The 23,009-nt window shown below is 46.4% G+C and overlaps 2 protein-coding genes across 7 annotated transcripts in view; one reads left to right on the forward strand and one right to left on the reverse strand.

Moving 5' to 3' along the window:
• Window positions 1-3,086, forward strand: part of Gnal (G protein subunit alpha L) — a 127,870-nt gene extending 124,784 nt beyond the window's left edge. For both annotated transcript variants that reach the window (XM_055622478.1, XM_055622477.1), the window contains one exon: window positions 406-3,086. In XM_055622478.1, coding sequence (XP_055478453.1) covers window positions 406-552 — 147 coding nt within the window. In that variant the 3' untranslated portion in view covers window positions 553-3,086. The remainder of the gene's footprint in view (window positions 1-405) is intronic.
• Window positions 3,087-3,857: 771 nt separating this feature from the next.
• Window positions 3,858-22,798, reverse strand: Mppe1 (metallophosphoesterase 1). 5 transcript variants are annotated; one of them, XM_055622475.1, is made up of 11 exons: window positions 22,504-22,798; window positions 21,074-21,157; window positions 15,352-15,728; window positions 12,115-12,223; window positions 8,766-8,869; window positions 7,977-8,051; window positions 6,264-6,372; window positions 6,044-6,112; window positions 5,844-5,966; window positions 5,045-5,185; window positions 3,858-4,234 (listed from the first exon to the last, which is right to left on the reverse strand). In XM_055622475.1, exons 3-11 carry the CDS (start codon window positions 15,621-15,623, stop codon window positions 4,187-4,189), a joined length of 1,050 nt encoding a protein of 349 aa, XP_055478450.1. In that variant the 5' UTR covers window positions 15,624-15,728; window positions 21,074-21,157; window positions 22,504-22,798; the 3' UTR covers window positions 3,858-4,186. The 5 variants fall into 5 exon arrangements, with proteins under 5 accessions (XP_055478450.1, XP_055478449.1, XP_055478448.1 ...); XM_055622474.1 differs by having other exon boundaries at window positions 3,858-4,239; window positions 5,099-5,185; window positions 22,504-22,795; XM_055622473.1 differs by having other exon boundaries at window positions 3,858-4,239; window positions 6,044-6,109; window positions 22,504-22,794.
• Between the last annotated feature and the right edge of the window lie 211 nt (window positions 22,799-23,009).

Raw genomic sequence — 23,009 nt, forward strand, 5'->3', positions numbered from 1 at the left:
CACCTCAAGAGAAATATAAATGAATTAACACTGAGTCAGAGATCATCTCCTACCCCCCATTCCCCAATGGCAGGCGTTAACATCTACGGGCAGTAGCTAACATATACGGGCAGAATATATTTCCACTAGCAAAGTTCTGTCCACCAGAGCAGTGTAGACAGCTCTGGACATCTAAGCCTGCCTTGCCCTCTCCAAAGCCTGTACTGTTTCAGTTCAGACCCAAGGCCTGTGGCAGAGACAAGCTCGTCTGTCCTGGCACATGCTTGGTATCTAGATAGTTTGTCAAGGCAGCCGCCAGTCAACCTTATGTCCTCTCTCGACTCTATATAAAAGTGTCCCCTAAGCTGTCCCTCCATGTGATTGCCTTGGACCCCGTCATCCTGAGCTCAGCATTCTTTTTCACAGAGGATCAGCACGGCCACGGGCGATGGCAAACATTACTGCTACCCTCACTTCACCTGCGCCGTGGACACAGAGAACATCCGCAGAGTGTTCAACGACTGCCGTGACATCATCCAGAGGATGCACCTCAAGCAGTACGAACTCTTGTGAGGGCCGCCTACCCCTCCCCCTCCTCACTGCCGCCTCTCCTCCCTCTCGGCCACCCCACGAGGCAGTGTATCTCCCTAGCCTGCGTGTCTGTCCACCCCGAGCCACGGTAGGACATAGTGAGTGTCTAGTGTCACTGGGCTGCCGTCTGTCCTGTCCTAGGTATGCTCACATGTGACCACCAAGCCTCTGGCTACCTCTGTCCCCCACCCAGGTTTGGTTCCGTAACTTTTGTTTTCACTGGACTAAAAAGCCTCCCACCACCAATTAGAATCACTGCAAAGCCATCAACTCTCACGTGGGTTCTACTGCAGTGAAGTTTCTCAGGGTGGGAATCTATCTATTCATTGATTGGTTGGTTGATGGACTGAACCATCAGAGCCAGCTTGGTAAATAGGGGAAATACGTTGTTTTCAAGATAACAAGCATGATCACAAAACTGTCCGAACAGGGCCATGCCCTGTGGATCTTTTCTGGTTTTCCATTTATAAAACATCAGCCTAGCAGGTGTCTGCCCCTTCTGATCTGCATTGGCCCAAGGCTTAGAGTAGACCCACGCCAGCAAAAGAGCAAGAGGAACTTTTTTTCAGCCACAGTTTTAATGGCTATAAGCCTCCAGCATTCGGGTTAGAGCACTTCTTGGAGCCTTTTACATTTAGGCAGAAAACCTGCCACATTCACTACAGCAAATTGTGTCCTGTCTACAAACAAGGTGTCCTCTACACCTTTATGATAGCTGGGCATGGTCTTTCCTATCTTTCTGTTGTTGCTTTACTAGACTGTGCAGACCACAAGATGTACTACTCTTCTGTATGACTACTAAAGAAACCTCCTTGGAGAGCTCCGTGCCTTGGTGGCGGCCACACCTGTAAGGGGTTACATACGTCCCAGCTGTGCCAAGCTGCTAGCAGACCACACAGCCTGCTGCTTCACAGTAGGGAATCAGTAGTATCTGTTCATCTTAGGATATTCTTATCAGGTCGGTACTTTTGGAAGACTCATTGATCTTAGAACCATCCGAATTACCAGCAGCAGCATCCCGACTCTGAAACTGTTGCAAATCTTGAACCTCAGCTGCTGCAAACACTGGGATAACCCAATTTCAAGGCATAAATGATAACCTATTCTTTTTCAGGGTACCAAGGTTTTTTTTTTTTTTCCCCTCCAAAGATAAAATGTTTCTGATGACTTTTTCAGGCTAACCATTCCTTAGTTAAGTTCTGCACACAGGGGCTGGAGAGATGGCTCAGAGGTTAAGGGCACTGGCTTCCAGAGTCATGAGTTCAATGGCCAGTGACCACATGGTGGCTCACAACCATCTAAAATTAAATCTGGTGCCCTTTTCTGGCATTCAGGTGTACATGCAAACACAAATTGCATACATAATAAATAAATAAATCTTAAAAAAAAAAAAAAAGTTCTGCACACAGTCCCATGAAACAAGAAACCATTGGTCAGAGAAAAAGCATAGGAGTGTCGATGCAGTACATGACTGAGAACAATAAGGGCGGCATCTTCTGAGATACCACAAAGCTACCTACTTATCATCTATCTCTCTATCTGCATTGCTAGGGATGAGCTTAGCACCTGGTGCATGCTAGGCAAGCACCGTACTGCTAATGCATGTCCCCAGCCCTAACTCCAGCCCCACAAAAACCTTTTATTTAAAATATAAAGATAAAAGAAATGGCTGTTCCTCATATGTGCAAGACCTGCAAATACAAGTGTTAAAGTAGGACACCTAGAAAATAACAGTTGCTGTAGCCATGCGCTGCTTAGCCTGTGTATGGCTGAGGCTTTGGGGATGGTTCTCTTAGGCTGGAAGTTATCTGTAAAAATGCCCAAACTTAAGTTTTCAATGGTATGAATACAAAGGAGCGACAGCCTGCATTACTTATTCACCTCCTTATGGTTGTTTAAAGTCGGCGCTGTATGAAGCTTTACAAACCTATCCTGTTGGAGACGCTCTTCCATGAAAGGGTACGGCACATTCTTGGGCCACATCCTCACTGCCACCTTGTGCTGTTTTCCACCACTACACAAAACTTCCATCTGAAGCTGGGCGATGGTGGCGCACACCTTTAGTCCTAGCACTCGGGAGGCAGAGAGGCAGGCAGATCTCTGAGGTCGAGGCCAACCTGGACCACATAGTGAGTTCTAGGACAGCTAGGGATACACAGAAGTGTAGGGATACACGAAAGTGATTTTCAGTTCCACCCCAAAGCAAAGCAAGAAGAAAAATTTGCGCACACACACAAAAAGCGAAGTTTTATACTACTGTGTGTATTATTACATAAGAGTTCCCTGCTAACTGAAGGTCTATTGTAAAGTTGTGTTGGGGCTGAATGTATAACTCTGATAGATCACATTCTTAGCATGCATAAGACCTGAACTCAATCAAAATAAAAGAAATATAAATAAAATTGGATCATTAAGAAAGATCTAACAGCTGGGTGCAGTGGTGCTCGCTTGTAATTCCAGTAATCTGAGAGGCAGAGGCAGGCAGATCTGACTGTGAGTTCAAGGCCAGCCTGGTCTACAAAGTGAGTTGAGGACAGCCAAGGCTACACAGAGAAACCATGTCTCAAAAAACCCAAAAAGAGGGAGCTGGAGAGATGGCTCAGAGGTTAAGAGCACTGGCTGTTCTTACAGAGGTCATGAGTTTAGTTCCCAGCAACCACATAGTGGCTCACAACCATCTAGAATGAGATCTGTATACATAGTAAATACATAAATATTAAAAAAAAAGAAAAAGAAAAAAAGAAAGAAAAGGAGAGAGAAAGAAAGAAAGGAAAAAAAGAAAAAAAAAAGAAAGATCCAGACTCCTTTAGGAATATGCTAAAATATGCTTCTTTTTTTTACAAAATTATTACACCATTTATTTTTAAATTCAAACATCCATGTCCTCCTCCATCTCTTCAAGTTTTAATCATCAACAGGCATTGAGTGCAGATGTGACAACATGGTCTCCTGGAGGGAAAATTATACTTACCTAAAAATCTGATTCCATCAGCACAGAAACACAAAAGCCTTTAATTCTGCACATTGGATCTGTACTCTTGATCATACAGCTTCATGATCTATGAGGAACTGAGAGCCACTTCACAGAAGGGCAGAGAAAACTTGGCTTTTTAGGTGTACACATAGCCTCAAGTGTACACCAAAGCTGCTGGGTCCTTGCTGGGGAAGCAAGGGCTGTGTCGTGCATGCGAGTGACAGTGTCTTCTATAACATTTACATGCTGTACAGATGTAACCTCTAATCATACATATCTGATCAAACGAAAAGGTGAATTTGTTGTAGAGTACACGTTCCATTTTTTATAGCATGAGAACAGAACAGTCAACTGTTTATTCTGCAGTCATTGGCATTGATGATTCGGAATTCTCATCTTGTACATAAGGACAACCAATAGTTGCTCTCCTCCGTGACTCACTGGAGCCCCACTGGAAGTCCCATGTCTTTGGCTTTGGTTTTATATTACCATGTGCAACAATCACTGGTTCTTCATCTTCTCTTGTGTATCCTGCACAGTTTCCAACCAAACAGAAAAGATGAGTGCAAATGCTCAAAGTGAGCTAAGGTGAGGACCACAAGGAAGCCAGCTGCTACACCGTACATGGTCAGCACCGTGTCCTCAAACGGGAGGTAGCACTTGGACAGAGCGTATTCTCTGGATGTCAGGCTGCCCTGGGGAAGAAAGAGAACATTCATGCTGCAGCAAGACTCCCAGGCACAAATCTGGCTTAGAAGCTATCTTCTAGGTTCCCTCAGGTAGGCAGGGGAGGGAAGAAGGTCTCTGGTATGCTGACCCCTCCATTAAAGTGTGTCTCTCACACAGTAGGGCAGCCCCAGAGGGATGCCAAGAGACATCAGTCACAGAGGAACAAGAGTGTCCCTGTTGTTTGATAGCAGAGAGGTCGCCCTGTCACCCAGAATTGCCCCTGCCTCTCCATAGGCTTTTCATAGTAGGCAGTTTACAGCATGAGATCAAGGTAGCAAATGTTTTTACCTACTTGAACTTGAAAACACAAAGGGCCCCCACTTTTTTATAGATAGGACTGTAGAACAGAAGCATAAGACCAGTGTAAGAACCCACAGTTAACAAGAAGATGGTTCCCCAAAATGGAAATTCTGTAGTACCATGTGCTAGGCAAAACGTAGAAAATGAGAGATGGCCAAGTCTGCTAAGGAGCAGACAACTGTTTCCTTGGAAACAGACTGGCGCTTGCTGAACTCCACCTTTGCTTGCAAGATGAAATTCTGGCAGCTGCTCCTCAAAGTCCCTGCCCTGAAGCCACAGTCTGCCTATTTGTCCCCAGACAGGTGACTGGAGACGGACGGGCAATGTATCCAACTCAGAACGCAAAGAGGGCGATTTATTTCTGGCTTTTGTATGTGTTTTTGAACAGATTGCAGCCTTTCAATAGTTGATTACTGTGTTAATTTCAATAGTCAAGAAAGCTTTCAGATGAAAAATAAAGGTTGACGTTACCATGATGAAGCTGGGGTTGTTTCTGTTCCTCCAACTGAAGGACGGGACGCTCACCTCAGGAGCTCCCCCCGGATGGAGCACCTCGCAGGCACTGTGCGTGTGGCCGCTCAGAACCAGGCGAGGCCGGAACCACCACAGCAGCTGGCAGATGAGGAGACGCAGGCAGTTAGTGCTCAGACTGGCAGTGATCCCTCTCATGATCTGCCAGAACTACTGGCTGTGCCTCTCATTCCACGCAAATAAACACTCATCCCTAATAAGTAGAGTGGGCTCATTTCCCTCAGATTTCCTACTCCTGGGAGACCTTAGAAGCCACGCTTTGCATCACAGGTTTCTACGTATTATTTTATTGTTATAAAATTGTGTCCTAAATATTTTCCACAAAAAAATTTATATATAAAATATAAATTTACATTTAATATTTATATATTTGAATTTAATATACTTCTATATTATAATCCATAAATGTTATATAATATGTGTATATTTCTTAAATACACATATTTGAGAAAGTACCTTCCTAATTAAATCCCCTGAAATTAGACTCTAAAGTTTCAATTACACCCAATCCATTTAAGTTGGTTTTAAATTTTTTAATGTAAAGATTAGCCAAGCACGTAATTTTCGTTGAGGTTAGGAAATAGTGGATCTACTAAAGAAGGGAGAAGGAACGAAGGTGGAGCAGAAATCGGAGATGATGTCAAAGCCCTCCCCTTCCTGCAGCTGGAAACCACAAAGGCCCTGTGTGTTTGCTCACTGTCCCCACGTACCACTGGCGTGAGGTCATATGACCACACACCTTTCGTGAGGCCTCCTGAGAAAGGACATCGTATTTCTCCTTGAAGGGGATGTTCCTTTCCCCTGCAGGAGCCGCGTCTTCGCCAGAACAGTTCGCATCGCTGGCCCGATAGAGCGGGTAGTGCTGTGGGGGATGGAGGCGGCGTCAGCGATACTGTCGGTGCGTGGCTGGCCGCCTTAGCTCCCCCCTCCCCATCTCACCTGCAGCAGCACGGGGGCCGACGAGGGCAGCCGCTGCTCATCCTCACACTGGCTTGATCCCCGCACCTGCTGGTCGGAAGTCACCCTGTTAACCCGGCAAGCCCAGGGCTTACCGCTGGGAGAGGGAAGGGTAGCTGGGTGACTAACAGCCAGTGCGCCGACCCTGGCACCTTTGGAGGACACGAGCACAGAGGCCTAAGCTGTGCCGGTGGTCTCCTACCTCTCGGGAGCAATTCAGTTTACGAGAGATCTCTCTGAGTTCGGCTTCCGCTTCAGAGCATATGCTACAACCATCCCCTTCCATTGCGACGCTGTTGACCATCACAAAACTGAGGCAGACAGGAGCAGGCAGAGAAGGTCAGGCCACTGGACACATGGGAGCCTCTTTTCCCGTTGTCTCCGTGGAAACAACATTATGCATCCATAGTGTGAGGAAAGAAGCCCTGGAGCAGCTTAATCCCAGTTTAAACTAATTATGAGTTAATATTGGTGAAACAACAACAGCGTTACATCCAAGGTCGGATGAGGTGTGCTTGTTTCTGTTACTCCAAGTGAAAGACGGGATCGACTTGTAACTTGTAGAGAATCCTACAGGACAGCAGTGATGGGGTCTGCCTAGCCCTCAATCCAGCATCCAGTTAGAAGTGTGTCCTGGGGCCAGCTCCTGAGCCTGTGTCTCACCTGTGCAGGTATGAGGACGACCAGGAAGCCTACGGCATCCGCTGGTGCTGAAGGGTTAATGAAAATATAACAGGTGCTCAGAACAGCAAACACTAAAGCTGACCCAGGGACACACACACTCAGCAAGGAAGGCTCAGGACTAAGTGCGGATGGGTGCCGGAAGTGGGCTTGCATAATCCCTAACCTCTACTATTGTTATATTTTTATGGACGCCCAGGAGAGCATGCTTTCATTTCCTGTGCACGCACCACCTAGGCACGAGAAAGGTACCTGTCAGCAGACCTCTTAGACGTAAACAGTTTTGGGTATCAAGAGCCAACGTGCCCTGAAATCTGGTGAGCATGTGTGAATTCTCAAGCATGGCAGTTAGGCAGGAGTGATTCAATGATATCAGTCCCCGTGGCTATACAGGAAAGGACGGTCCTGCTGGAGAGACCGCCCTCTGCTCCCAGCAGGGTTATGAAAAAGGAGAGCTGGTGGAAACACCCACGAGACTTCCACTACCAGCTCTTGACAGTCACGGTCTCCCTACAGTACAATCAGGTGTGGACCAGTGCAGGGCAGGGCACACGGTCTCAGAGGCTGTTCTGCCAACACAAGGCAGAAAAGGTCCAGGGTGGCCCTGCTTATGGCCTTTCGAGGTGGGGGCATCCAAGGACCAGACTAAGGTCAAGGCTGATGAACTAGAAAGGCAGAGAGAGCTACTGAAACACCTGGATACACTTGGCACCAAATGCCAGGATAGCGTACCTAGCAGACAGGCCTTTGTAAAATGGTACAAATACATTTGGATCAAATGAAAAGAGGCCTCAAGATGTACACAGCAGAATGTGCTTACAGTCCCAGCTCAGGAGTTTGCCACAGCAAGGACAACAACACAGGAAGACCCTGTCTGCAAAACAAAACAAAAAGAGCCCCTCACAAAGGCACCTCTATAGAGTTGACCCCTGAATGTGCAGCACCCGGGACGGTGCAGCTAGAATGCCACGCCCACACTGAGTGGGTGGAGTCACAGGCTGACTGGTTCATTGTGGGCGGTTCTAAGTTTCCCATCTGTCAATTCCCACAGTGACCATTAGCAAGCAAGGTACGAGGGGACAGAGAACAAGGGTCTGACCGTATGGTAACCACTTTTGAATAATGATGGATTTAAGCTGGGGGCACAGTTCAGTGGGAGGGTCCTAGGCTCTGGGCTCCCCCCCCCAGCACCTCATTTAAAAAAAAGTTTCATAAGAATTCAGATAATACTCACTTCACTCCTTTCAGAGAGAACAGCCTTTCGGAGCTGAACACTTTCTCAAATCGCTTTATTCTGTGTTTACTCATCCTGTATCCAATTACAAAAAGAAACACTATCTTAGCACTGTGGAGTTACCATGAACATGAAAAATAACTCCCATAATCTGGCATTATTAACTGGCCCCAGGAGGTCAGGTCTGCTGTTTATCATGAAGGGGAGGCAAGTTACTTAGCTTCCTGGGACCTCGGTAGAAAGACATGAAAGATAGGAGTTAATGCACGGAAAGGACTTACAATGACTGGCACATGGCATCCTGGCAAACACAGTGTGAGCTAGCAAAGGACATGTGGACTTGTCTGTCTTCTAAAGCAGCTTGACATTAAGTGCACACTTTAATATCGAAGAAGTTGAAGGTAGGAGGATTGCAAATTTGAGGGCTACATAGTGAAACTGAGACTCAAATGACAAAAACAAAAGGAGCCAGGTGTGGTGCCACAGAGGCAGGCAGAGTTTGGGGTCAGCCTGCTCTACATAGCCTGAGCTACACAGTAAGACCCTGTCTCAAAAATGAGTACATTTTAAGTTAGACACTTCTCATGACACATACACCTCATTCATGCCAGATATTTGTTAAGAGTGTAAATAGGCCAAGATTTTTTTAATTCCCTAAGGAGCATCCCTTTCAGAACCTACACCTTTGAAGGAAAGCAGGTTTCTTCAGTAAAGCACAAAAAGGTTTTCCCCAAGTTTCAGCAACTTTAAGAACATTCTTGAGGCATGCTTCTTTCACATACTACTTACTGATAGTGGAAACCAATGTCATGATTGCCAATGACCACCTTCAGCTGCACGTGGCTGCCATGCCTGAACATCTTCTGAAATCTCTGCACATCGTCTGCCCAGGCCTGAGGGAACCAGAGCCACAGTTAAGAGCCAGATTGGAGAAGGCAAACCTCTCCCTACCTCCAAGACAAAGTTTTAATTCTTTTTCTAAGACACCCGTTAGCAGCTGTAGTAAATGCAGTAGAATTTGTGACAGTAAGATGAGGAATTTTCCACTTGGGGACATCACACTCAGGAGAGCCAGGATCATGACTTAGGACACAGAAAATAATTTTGGGAAGAGCCATATGAAGCAGTTAGGTTTATTAAGTGTCCACATCACAGATGTAAGAGAAGGCTTGAAGGGAGTATGAGCAAGTGGCTTTTGAAGGCACATTGTTCAAAGGATGTAATTTGCAAAAAGAGTTTAAAAAATTAGGAAAAATAAACAGCTAGTTTCTGTATTCCTCATATTGAAGAACTTCCAATGTCAGGCATAGACCTTTTGTGTTATAAAAATAGAAAATCCCAAATTGTTCAGTTGTACCAATGAAGAATCAGGAGCCAGATGCTGGGGTAAAAACTTGCTAGTTCAGAGAGGCAGAGAAAGCACCCAGCTGACCTTCCTGTTCAGCTCAGCTCACATCCCAGATGGAAAAAGCCAAAAAGCTAAAAGCCCAAAACTCCCTCTTTTTCTCCACACTGTCTTAAATGCTCCTCTCTCAATGCCCCTCCTTTCTGTTTAATCCTGTCATCTGGTTACTTGTTCCACCTCTTGACCTAAGGTTAACTTTATTTATTCCTGTGTATAGAAAGATCTTGAATTAAAGGTGTGTGCTAGGCCTGAGCCACTCCACAGCTAGAAACAGATTTTTACAGTTCACAATCTTGGGGTTCACAATAGGATCAAATATCCTGCAACACTGCTGTAATTTCAACATCTCAGAGGCAGACTCAAGAGGATCACCTGTTAAAGTTTTAAGCCAACCTGGTCTATACAGTGAGTTTCAGAGCAGCCAGGGCTAGACCCTATCTCAAAAACAAAAATAAAAACAATTTGTGTGTGTGTGTGTGAATGAAATTATGAGGGAGATTATGAAGACTTCTGTTCAAGTTTAGTGACTAGAGGAAAGTGTTGTTAGGTGTCCTCGTTTGTTTCTTCTCTGATGAAACACAAGCCAAAAGCAACTTGGGAAAGGAAAAGGCTTATTTTAATTTACAGGTTATAGTCACTCATCAAGGGAAACTAAGACAGGAACTTAAACCAGCAACCCGAAGGCAGAAACTGAAGGGATGACCACAGAAGAACAATGATTACACTGGCTTGCCTCTAAGCACAAGCTTACACACAACCCAGGATCACCTGCCTAGGGGATGGCTCTCCCCTCAGTGAACTAGGCTCCCCTCCACCAATTAGCAATCAAGAAAAAATATTCCAAGGACCAATCTAATGGAGATAATTTCTTAACTGAAAGTGGCCCTTCCCACACCTCTCTATAGTTTGTATCAAGGCGGCAAAACCTAACCAGCACTAAGGGGTTACTGGCAAATGTCAAAAACGTTCTAACCCTAAGCAAGGATGATCTTTGCTGGTTTAACACTCTCACTTGAAAGCTCCAAGGAAAACAAGTCTTATCTCTTTGACAATCTTCCCTGATCTTGTCAGCTTTTATATTTTTGACTCTCGGTCCACAAGAGGTTACTGGGGAGATGGCTCTGCTGCTCTTGCAGAAGACCTGGGTTTGATTCCCAGAACCCCCATAGCAGCTTCTAATTGTCTGGATATACAGTTCTGGAGGATCTAACACCAACCCTAGCCTCCAAAGGCACTGCAAACACATGGTGCAGGCAAAGACTCACACACATAAAATCTAGGAGGAAGGAAGGAAGGAAAGAAGGAGGAAGGGAGGGAGGGAGGGAGGGAGGGAGGGAGGGAAGGAAGGAGGAAGAAGGAAGGAAAAGAAGAATATAATAGATACTACAGTGGGGTTCTGTTCCCTTGGCAGTTCTTCTTGATTCTCCTGCCTTTCTTTTTTCATATTTTGTGTGATGTGGTGTGGTGTGTATGTATGTGTGTAAGTGTGTCGTGCAAAGTACACACATGCCATGGCACACATGTGGAGGTCAGGAGACAACTTTCTTCTGTCATGGGTTTCAGGGATCAGTTTCCTCTCTCTTCTTTACTTTCATACTTTTCATGTGATACTTAAAGCATTTTACCTGTAATGCCCCAAGTATTTTATTTCAAGACCGATGAAGACTATGAAGGTGGTTGGAAGGAAAATGGCTCCCAAAGGCCTCTAGGGAATGGCATTATTAGGAGGTATGGCGTTTTTGGAGTAGGTGTGGCCTTATTGGAGAAAGTGTGTCACTAGGAAGCGAGCTTTGAGGTGGCAGGTGCTCAAGCCAGGCTCTCTCTCTCTCTCTCTCCTCTCTCTCTCCTGCCTTGCCTGTAGAACTGTTGGCTCTTTCTCCAGCACCATGTCTGTCTGACACTACCATGCCTTCTGCCATGTTGATAATGGACTAAGCCTCTGAACTGTACGCCAACCCCAATTAAATGTTTTCCTTTATAAGAGTTGTTATGATCATGGTGTCTCTTTACAGCAATAGAAATCCTAACTAAGACATCTATCACAATAAATATGTCAAGACTATTCTGACATCTGCGTTCACTATTAAAAGATGTAGAGTTACATAAGTATAGTTCTCACTATGATACACCTAAAGTGTCAGCTGAACAAATAATAAGAGGTAGGTAAAAAATAGTCATTAGATAATAATAAACTTTATTCTTAAATTTTTTAATACAGTACTAACTAAGGAAATAAGCACCTTCAATACACTTACAAAGGAAGAAGAGAAGTGTATGAAGCTAAATGTCCATCTCAACACGTACTCTGTAATTCTGGTTACAGGTGAAATAGCACCATCTTGCCTATTTGTCCCTTTCCCCAGGAGGCTGACTGTAGGACTGTATTCTAATTACATAAATAATGTCAGTCTAGCCACATTATTTCCTTCATAGATAAATAAAAGATTAGGTGACAAAATGCAAGACTAGCATTGACCAGGAACCCTAAGGATCTTCAGGATAGACCATATTTAAGGTGTAAGGACTGAACTGAGAACCTCACACACTTAGAAGTAGGATAGAACTAAGAGCCTTAGTACCCACTCCACTGGTGAGTGACATTCCTGGCCATAGGAGTATGCATTCCCATTGTAAGAACTAAGAAAAACTCATAGTTCAAGCCACCAGAACTTCACAGGCATTCTGGGCTGCCAAAGTAAAAGCCTGGAGGCAGAATCAGAACCCAGGTCCTACCTGGGCGGTGCTCCACTTCCCTTCATCAAAGATGTCTCCCAAAATGAAGACGACTTCCGGTTGCAGCAGCCACACAGCTGTCTGAAAGGCTCTTTCCATTTGCCACTCCCTTGAGAAAAATTAAAGCATCAGTCTGTTTCTTGGGTGAAGGCCAATTAGAAGATGAATTAGCCTTGTGTGGTAGCATGCATAACTTTAATCCCAGTGCTTGGGAGGAAGAGGCAAGCACTAGTCTACATAGTAAGATCCAGGACAGCCATGACTGCATAGTGAGAGCCTGCTACAAATAAGTACGTTAATTAACTAGTTAAATATTAAAGTCAAATAAAAAGAAAGTGAAATGGTCCCATTCTCTGCCTCCCTTGCTCTAATTTTGATTTTCAACCTTCTGCTTTGGAACAACCAATAGATTTGCATCTGACCTAATTTAGAAATGTTTAGGCTGCCCTGCCATACCCTCAAATGCCCTGAAGCCCTCAGTCCAACCAGAGAACCCAGGGGGTTCAAAGAACCTAACACAACTTCCAGAGAGGCCCAGCAGGTTTCCATCACACTGAGAAGATGGCTTTACAGCCTGAGAGTCTTTCTCTGCTTTGTTGTCGTCGTCGTCGTTGTTTTGTGATGTTAGGCATGCAGGCTCTAGGAAGCTACAAGCCTTCCCTTCCCAGCTCAAACTCCCCTTCTTAAAAGAACCTCCACTTCATAGTTACAGAGAAACAAGGAAAGAAATAGCAACAGTAAATCCAGTCAATGCAGATATAAGTGATCACACGAAGGTGAGTTCACAAGTACGTGGAAAAGCATCGAGGGTATTTAGTCTGACAGTGGCTTTAAAAGCCCAGCTCCATCTGTTGTTAAGCGGAACCTGGAGAATATTCCTACTCTAATTCCCAGTTTCTTCCTTTAAAAAGAGAGAGAGAAAAAAGAAAAAACATTGCTGTCAGCATAGTGGTCCATTCCTGTCATACCAGTACTACTGGGAAGAAGAGGCAGGAAGATCATGAGTTCAAGGCTAATGTGAACTGCATAGAAAGATTGTCTCCCCCCCCAAAAAAAATAATAATAATTTCTTTATTCCAGATGGAAAGCACCCACTTTCAAAGGATAGTGATAAGACTAAATTAGAAGGTACTTTCACAGTGACAGCACAGCACAGGCCTTCCTTTTCCCTTACCAACTCTAGCTAAAGTCACTTTTGGAGGGATCCCCTCCCTCATCTTTACAGCTGCTCCAGATGCCTCTTCTCCAAAGAGGAGTGTTTTACTCTACCATACAGAAATAAAGGAGAGGGGTTTTTTGTTGTTGTTGTTGTTGTTTTTTAACCAGAGAAGCTTTTTTTTTTTAAGACCCCAAGTATTTGGTATATATCACTACTTAAAGGTTTGTCATTCCAGAGCCAGATCTGGAGAACATCAGCACAAAAGCAGTGGCAAAAGGAATGGGAACCTGGCCAGAGGGGCTGAACTTGCAAGCCCCAGTCAGTGTCTGTAGCCTGACTCTGGCACATGTCTCCAGTGGCCAGACCTCCTCATAGGAGGACCTGGCAGCCCCTCACCCTCCTTCTTTCCTCTTGACTCTTTCACCCCTGCTGGGAACATCACACATCCTGCCCACCCTGCCAACCTCAGGTCACCTGCAGCATCCTCCTCTTGAAAGAATGCTCACACTTCAGAAAACAACTATGCCATGGGGAGGAGAATTACAGTTGGATGTGCAATGCCCCCTGACGGCTCATACCTGACAGGTTCGTTTGCCCACTGATGGATGGGTTTTGGAAATGGCTAGCTCCTAAGGGTCTGAACATCACCAATACAGCCAAGTCCAGATCGGACTCATAGTATGACATAATTATTGGGAAGTGTGACCTAGCTGGAAGGAACAAGTTAATAAGGATCTTGTTCTTGGCCTCTTCCTGTCCCTCTTTCTGCTGCCTGTCCACAATGAACTGAGCGGCTCTGCTCTGCAAACTCCTCCGCCATAGCACTCTGCCTCACTTCAAGGCCAGAAACAAGAAAGCAAAGAACTGCAATCTGCGCCCCCGCAACTCTTAGCCATAATAAACCTTTCTTCTTTTAACTCGCACCGGGTGTTTTGTCTCAGTGGTGAAAAACTAAGACAAGGAGCAGTTGCATCTTTACCAGCTGCTGGTAAAGAGCCCTCCAATACTTCTGTCTCGGAACCCAGTGTCCACCCAGTTGAAAAAATTTTCAAAACACGGTCTGAACTGGACCTGTAACCTCAGCCTTCGAATGGCTGATAGCATTGCCACAAAAGCAAGGCCAGCCTGAGCTTCGAAGAGAGCTTATGGCCAGCCTGGACTACACAGTAAATCTCTGTCTCAAAACACAAACAAAACTATGAGGTTCATAAAAGGCAATGTGGTTCAGTTTTTCAAAGGGATGAAATCCTGCCATGTCCTTCAACATGGGTGGGCCCTGAAGGACAATATGCTAAGTGACATAAACCAGTCACAGAAAGAAACATTGTGTGGTTCCTCTCATAGGTGATGTCTGCAGCAGCCAGGTTCACAGAGACGAGAAACACGATGGTGGCTTCCAGGGACAAGGGGAGAGAGAAAAGCGAGAAACTGGTGCTTCGTGCGTACAGTTGCAGTTCAAAAGGAAAACATCTAGAGGAGGATGGTGGTGACCACGGCACAGCAATTTGAAAGCACAAATGCCACCGTGAGTCTGTGTAAAAACAGATGGCAGTGTGTGTGATGTACATCGGTTCAAAATAGAGAACAAGAAGAGCTTGCTGGTGAGAAAACAGACTAAGCTGGGGCAGGTCTGAGTTGAAAAGATAAGACTCCGCCCATCCTCAGGGAGGACAGGCACGTACCTGCCTCATGCCTCTGGCTGCCCAGAGGAGCCAAAAAACCCCAATGTGCTCAAACCCACACACCACCAAGATGAAAAAGAACCGGCAATGCAGATCTGAATTCTTCTGCCCAGGGACCACTCCCACATCCCAAACATTCACAGCTGTGACGTTTCCTATACTAGCCCAGTGACTGACAGGAGGCAGGATTTACAGACTTCGCCAAACTCCCAGAACTACTCAGCAGCCCAAACCATGCCCTAATTACAGGGCTATGCATATAAGAACTGCTTAATAATTAGTAGGAAAAATTCAAAACCCTGAATGTCCTGAGAAGGGAATGTTGCTGTAACCTGAAGCTTCTCAGCTGACCTGTGGGGAGAGAATTCCAGAAGGATTCCCAGTTTCCCCCCTTACCTTCTTAATTTGTCCAGCCAGTGGCCTCTTATCTCCCCAAGTAAATGAGTGTCAGCCAGGAACATGGTTTTCAACACAGGCTCCTGCCTACTGCCAGGGGCTAGGGTCTTCACCTCGGGCCAATGGCACTGAAAGATGACCAGGTAATAGATGAAATATTCACAAAACAGAAGCACGGAGATGACAACGACTGTGAGTTTCAGCAGCAGCGATCTCCTCCTCCTCAATGGGTGGAAGTTCTGTCTTTTCAGCCCCCAGCGGACCAGAGCCATGTCTTCTGCCCAGGAGTCGCCAGCAGAAGAGAGCCAAGTTCATCAAGAACCCACTCTGGAAGCCTAAGCGGGGCGGTGGAGATGGGATCCTGCCCCGGGCTGTACCTTCAGGAAAACAGAAAAGAAAAATCCCTGAAACTTGACTGCATATGTTTCCACAAAGTTGGGTTTGCCCTGCGAATTATTTCTTTCACATGACCCTGATGGGCTGGGGCTTAGAACATTTCCATGCTCATCCTGAGTCTTGGCTGACTTTGCATCCTGTGAAGGAAGAAGGTTTCTGAGACATCTGCATAGCACAGTTGGTAAAAAGATGCCCTGAGATTTGCTACGAGCTTTGTTCTGGCTACGACAGAATTCCCCAGCATGTGAAGGTGGAAATGTGAGAAGGGCAATGGTCATCACAGAGAGTCTGGGCATCAGAGAAGCCACGAGAGGAGGAGAGGCCAGGGGCAACAGTGACCACAGGTCCCAGTGAAGCCAACAGAGAAAGGAAAGGGACAAAGACACTTTAAAAATACACCGGTGGAAGCATCAAGTAGGTGGGTTACAGAAAAGCCAGGAAACCCCTGCTCTCGGTCTCAGATGTCATCCGATGACATTCTTGCTGGGATGATCTATACCCACACATATTGTATCAAATGGCTACGGAGGTATGCCCCTGGGTTTTCAGTCATTAATTGCAGCCCAGGTGCTGTCGGGATATTTGGTATTGTCATTTCCACAGCGATACCCACTTTCTATATGTAAAAGTTTGTCACATCCTCACCTGCCCAAAAAGAGGATAAAAGAGCTTTGACCAAAAGGCAACACAAAAAACGTGGACTGGGCTCAGAATGAGTAAGCTGTGGAACTTCTCCCACTATGCTAATCGCGTTGTGTGTGTGTGAATGCAATGGGGCTTTTGTTAAATAAATAGCTGGCCAATGGAGCTGGAGCAGAAAGATCCAGCAGAACGAGTAGAGAGAGAGCAGACAGCTGCAGGGGGAAGACAGAAGGGAAACCGGACAGAAGTAGGCAATGAGAACCACATAGACACAATGGTGGGAGAAGTCTGGTTAAAATTAGAAGGTAGCTGAGAGACTGCCCCAGCAAAAAGGTCAACATTCTTACACTATATAGCTGTCTCATCTTTATTATTAAACCCCAAGCAGGACACCAAAAGCCTCTCAATACATTCTTAGTTTTGGGGTTAGTAGAAGCCAGGATATCTGTTCTTATACCCTGTTTTAGTTAGTGTTCTATTGCTGTGAAGAGACACCATGACCAAGACAACTTTTTTTGTTTTGTTTTTTTGAGACATGGTTTCTCTGTGTAGCTCTGGCTGTCCTAGACTCGATTTGTAGACCAGGCTGGCCTGGAACTCACGGAGATGCACCTGCCTCTACCTCCTAAGTGCTGGGATTAAAGGAGTGTGCCATCATGCCCAGGTGGCAATGCTTATAAAAGACAGACTTGGCCGCCTGCAGCTTGCTCACCTTCCGGGCTGGGTCCACTAGCCCCTGCAGCTGCTGGTGGATGGAGCAGTGGTCTCAAGCCAAAGCTACAGTGAGGCCCTGTGGTGAAGGAGCGCCCAGGGCCAGTACAGCCACCACACCCCCCCCTGGCCAGAGCCTGCACACAGCCTCCCACTGCCGATGCCAAGGTACCTGTGGCCTCCTCAGCTACTTCCAAAAAAACCTGCTGAGGAGGGAGAACACTGAAGCCTTTTGAAGCCTCAAATCCCACCCCCAGAGACACACCTCCTCCAACAAGGTCACAGTTTACCCCAACAAGGCCACCCTTCTTAATCCTTCCCAAATAGTTCCACTACATGGGGACCAAGAATGCAAATTTATGAGCTATCGGTACCATTCTCATTCAAACTACCATATACTACAGAGGGATTTACTTAGGTAAGAGTCACAAGGGTGTTAGGTGTTAGTGTGCAGGTGGTCCCCCTAGCCTGCCTTTCAGGGTCCTACCAACCTCTTATGTCATCACCTGCCACCACTGCGAGGGTGTGCCGGATAAAAAGGCTGCCACCAGAGTGCTCTCTCTCTCCCTCTCCTTCTCCCTCTCCTTCTCTTTCTCTGTCTTGGACTCTCTGTCCTCTGCCGTGAAGGCTCTGTCCCTTCATGGCTCTATCTATATGCCCAATCACCCACCTCTATCCCTCCTCCTGGAGGCCCTAATTTCTCTTCCCTTCCCTGCCTTCTCTCTCCCCCATCCCCCTTTCCAACAATAAGCCTCCTTACACCAGATAGGTTACCGTGGCTTAATCATTATTATAACATTGGTGCCCCTTTCCCACAACAAACTTCCTCATACCAGATATGTTGTGTAGTCTTAACCATTACTATAACATTGGTGCTGTGAAACTCAGCGGGCTCTCCCATTGTCTTGGCACACCAGGATCCCTTCTACACCCACCTAAAACAGATTTGCTTTCTCTCCTGGTGCTTCTTGTGGGCCTATGCTACACCTTGAGACTGTGTATCCAACTTGCCACCACCTGCAACAAATCTTCCTTCCAGCTCACCACTCCATCCACCACTGATAGGTAAGTGTCACCTGTCTCTGCAACCCTGCATTTTATTTTAGGCCCTACTGTGCTACTGTATGCCTGCTCTCCTTCCTGCTCCTCCATCACTTCCACTCAGAAGCTGCCTGTAAATCCACAGCTCCCCTAGGCCCTAATGGCTTTCCTGACTCTGTTCCTCAATCTTTTCCCATAGATGACATCCTCTAATGAGAAAACTCATTTTTTCCCCTTGCCTTCTGGCTTCTACAAAAGTCCTGTTACTAAGTACCAGGCACTGAGTCTCTCCGGGCTTAGCCAGGCTTAGCTCTGACCCTGTTGAGTGCATGAGGACTGACTGGCTTGTGTCATTCCTCCTTCTCCTTTCTCATCCACAGAACTGGGATGTCTTCAGATTTTCTCGTTCCCCTTTGGGAAGTCTCCAGCTTCTACACCTAAAACCCAACCTGAAGGGCTTCAATTTTTTTTTTTTTTTGCCTTTCTAATCAAGTTTCTAATATTATTCAGGAACACTAAGAGTAATGGATGAAATGGAAAGCAATTCCTCTTTTATCCAAGTCACAACACCAATGTTATGATAATGATTAAAGCCACGTAGCATATCCAGTATAAGGAAGTTTATTGTGGGAAAGTTGGAGGGGGAAAGAGGACAGGGAAAGGGAGAGAGGAGGAAGCCCATGTCAGAGGGAGAAAGAAAGAAAAAGAGCGAGGGGACAGAGGAAGAACAGAGAGATAAAAAGGTTGAGAGAAAGAGACTGAGAGAGATGGGGTCCTTTTATTGTGCACACACCTGCTGTGCACCTGGTGGCGGCGGCAGGTGATGACATAAGAGGTTGCTGGGACCCTGAAAGGCAGGCTAGTGGACCTGCCTGTCCACTAACATGAGGTCAAATACAGAGTTAGCCAAATGTCTACTTAGGGGACTAAGTAGATCTGCAATGAGACGGGTCCACTTGCCCTAGGTCCGCCATATTCCTGTTCTCCACAATTACTGATCAGACCTGTAGAATGCTTAATGTAGGGGTGGCCTTGTTGTTGTTTTCCCTCCTGGGAACTTCGGTAAACCAAGGCTGGCCTAGGCAACAGGATGGGCAACCACACTGCACCTCCCTCCCTCCCCTCCCCTCCCCCAGCAGTGCTAGTGCTGAGTGGATGCCCACAACGAGAAAGCAGCAGGCTCCATCTGTCGCCATCCCTCTGGCCTGCATCACACTTGAGACCAAGGGTACCAATATAGCATCACCTGTGTGGCCCTCCAGTGGAGTCTCACCTGGCTGACAGTCATCAAAAAGCTTCCAGGTTTCCCAAGATGATGAAATCCCAGAATGGTGGCTTGATAATTAGTCTCGTACACCCACTTCCTTTCACCTGAGAACCCTGTTTGGGCAGCTGTGACTAAGGAGCTATGGGTGTGAGCGAGTAGGAGGCTAGGAAGGCTGGAGGGCAGGTGTCAGGATAGAAAGAGACACAGAGGTGCAGACCTCAGGGTTCCCTGTGTCAGAAGCAGAGCGAAGGCCTAGACACAGCTGTCCAGTGAATGCACTGCTGCAGGACCTAACCTGTGAGCCCTCAACTGCGGAGGGACACACAACACAGAAGAAGAAATTCCATCCCTCTCTTCAGATGTCTACCTTCTTTCCACATAGCAAAAAGAAAAAGAAAAAAAAACATTTGACTCAGGGACATCTGATGAGGAGGCTTAAAAGCAAGGAAAGAAAAGAGGGACAGAAAAATAGGAGACATAAAAGGACCAGAGAGCAAGCCAGCAGGCTAGGGCTACTTCATGTTCTCATGAGGAAAACTTTAGTGCCATGTAAATCAGCTCTCCAATATAAGGTGATCATTGGGGTGGGGGTGGGGGCCATGCTTGGTGTCTGTAATTCTAGTACTCTGGAGGCTGAGACAGAAGGAATGCTCCAAGGCTAGCCTGCACTACACAGTGAAGCCAGCTAGGATACAGAAGAACATACACTTGGAAAGCTTCAGACACTAGATTCTAAATTTCTTTTCTTCCTCTATTCAAAACCTCCTGAGCTCCTATTCCCAATGTTGTCTACAGTGTTACAGGCAAAATATGTCCCTGCTTCTCAGTCATGTAGAGATAATGGGAAGGGCATCACCAAAGCCACCATGCCATTCAGAACAGTACAAGAGCTGGAAATAGAGGAGTCCATAATCCCAGCCCTACTCAGGAAGCTGAGGGAACCACAAGTTCAAGGTCAGTCCTAGCAATTTGGTCAAATTCTGACTCAAAATGTGTAAAGGCCTTGGGGTTTACTTCAGTAGTAGGGTATGTGCCTAGTATCTACCAGGTAGGGACCCAATCTTAAATCTAGAGTGTGTGTGTGTGTGTGTGTGTGTGTGTGTGTGTGTGTGTGTGTTTGATATACCCTCCCTCCCCCACCTTACAAAATTACCTGACACTAAGGACTTTAAAAAATGGAAGTACAGTTATAGCAACAAGTAGAAAGACAGAAGTTCCTCTTGTTTGGCTTTGACAAAAAGGTTTAAAGACTGGTAAGTAAGAACACAGAACAATTTTTTCATCCAGTAAGTCACTCTTCAGAGGAAATCCCAGGCTCACTCACCATTATGAGGAAGTAATGACAAGCCTCCCCTAAGCCTCTTCGGAAAAAGCTTTCAGAGAGAAATAAGCAGAAGACTGAAGTAATGTCTTGGTTCACCCATCCACTCAGTTGATCCAAGCATGGGGGAAGTCATCATTCAAACTAAAATATCTGAGGAACTGGTTCGTGTGTGTGTGTGTGTGTGTGTGTAGATGTGTAGATGAAATTCAGGACCTCAAAATGCTAGCCAAACACTCTACCACACCCATAACACAGTACTACAATACTTTATACTTTTTTTTAAAGCAACAGAGATAGAGAGAGAACTTTGTGAGCCCAGTTTGCCCAGAGAGTCACCTCACCTTTTAAAGAACACTACTTCTGGGCTGAGTTGGGTGCCAAGGCTCCAGGCTGGCATCCACTTTCCAAAATCAGACTATAGTCACCTGAAATAAAACAGAAAATATGTTCTGATGCTCAATTACATTTCACTTAGTGAAGTATCAACAAGCAACCTGACCATAAAAGTAAAAAAAAAAAAAAAAATTGGTTTGTTTTGTTTTTGTTTTAATAACTGGCATTATGTTGCCCAAGACTATTCTTTCTATGGCTGGGAATGTGCATCAACGATGGAGAAGACTTTTGAGTCCCCACATCACAAACAAGTTGTCTTAGTTTGATTTCATATAAACACCATAGCCGTAAGCAGCTTGGTAGGAAAGGACTTATTTGGTTACATACCATAGGTTAAATACAGTCCCCTGAGGGAAAACAAGGCAGGGACTCAAGGCAATCTTCAGACAGAAACTGAAGCAGGGACCACGGAGGAACACTGGCTTTCGCCCTTGGCTTGTTCGCTTTGCTTTTTCATATACTGCGGGACCACCCCATCTGCCCAAAGTTGCCTCAGGGGTCAGGGCCCTACCACATCAGTCATGAATCAAGAAAATGCCCCACGGACTTGCCTACAGACTAATCTGACCGGGGCAATTCTTCAGTAGGGATTTCCTCCTCCCAAATGTCTACGTTTGTGCCAAGTTGACAGAAAACAACCAGCACTCAAGTCTTTCGAATAATATAAGACATATAGAGCATTGTTCTATGCTGCCCAACACATACGGATTGCCACAATCTACAACTGAAAGCAAAATATTTTTTTCTTTGCTGACTGATTCTTAATTTCAAAGCTATCATCAAATATCTAAATCCTCCTTCAAAAAGAACATAAAATATAATACTTAAATGCACTCCTCCTGGTTGTTTATAATCTTAAATATATTATTAACACGATCTCAAAAATCGCTATTTGCATGTGCAATTTCACATAAATGATTTTTTTTTTCAATCTGAGAAGTAACTGAGATAGCCCTACAAGTCAACACCTCTCTCGACGAGTAAATAATCTTTCCAGAAAGCTATTTTTTTCAGCTTTCACGGGTGTGGCACAGGGGCCATGAAGTTCTAAACACTGAATGAGAAACAGCAGTTGACCTTGAAGCGTAAAGGTGGCAGGGCCGCAGAACCCACTTTTTCGCCTTGCTTGATCCCTGCGCTCGGCAGGGAGCGAAGCCGCGCACGCAAAGCCCCAGGAAGCCCCGGGATGCCATCACCCGCCCTGGGACCTCGGCCGCGGCGGTGGGACAAGGACCCCGGCCGGCGCTGCGGCCCCAGCGCGGGGCGGGTGTCAGTCACCCCGGAAACCCGGGGTCCTCCAAAGCCGGCGCCGGTGTAGTGGAACGCCAGCAGCGGGAGGCTCCGGGGAAAGCAGATGGAAATAAAGGTGGAAACGTACGCAGGGCTGCGCCGGCCTCGGGTGCCACGCTCCGGGGAGCGCCTGCGCCTCCTCCAGCCTGGGACGGGGCGCGGCGGAGTCGCTGAGCGGGGCGGCGGCAGGAAGGAGCCGCCGGGAGCGGGTGGGGATGCGCGATGGAGGACGGGCCGGTTGGGGACCGAGCCGCGCGCGCCCCGGGGACCTCGAGGCCTGCGTGCCGCACAGTGGCTGCTGTGGCGCCGGCCGCCGCACGACCTGCGGCCAAAGTCCCTGCCCGCGGTGACACCTTCTCGGGAATCGACTCAGGAAGCTGCGGGAGTCCTTCCGGCCTGCCGCCAGGGGCGATTGTGTCTTCTTTTGTCGCCTCCCGAGCCTGGCCGAGTAGCTTTTGGAAAAAAATACTCCCGTGCGGATGAGCCTGACAGAGGCTCGTTGCGGGGTTTCGTTTTCTTTTCAGTGATTAAAAACGTAGCATGTTCAACTTTGGGCACTCGCTCATCCATTGTTTTAGATAATTCTTAGAATAA

The sequence above is a fragment of the Psammomys obesus genome, unplaced genomic scaffold (assembly GCF_907164565.1).
Source record: "Psammomys obesus unplaced genomic scaffold, mPsaObe1.curated_primary_1811, whole genome shotgun sequence".
NCBI lineage: Eukaryota > Metazoa > Chordata > Mammalia > Rodentia > Muridae > Psammomys > Psammomys obesus.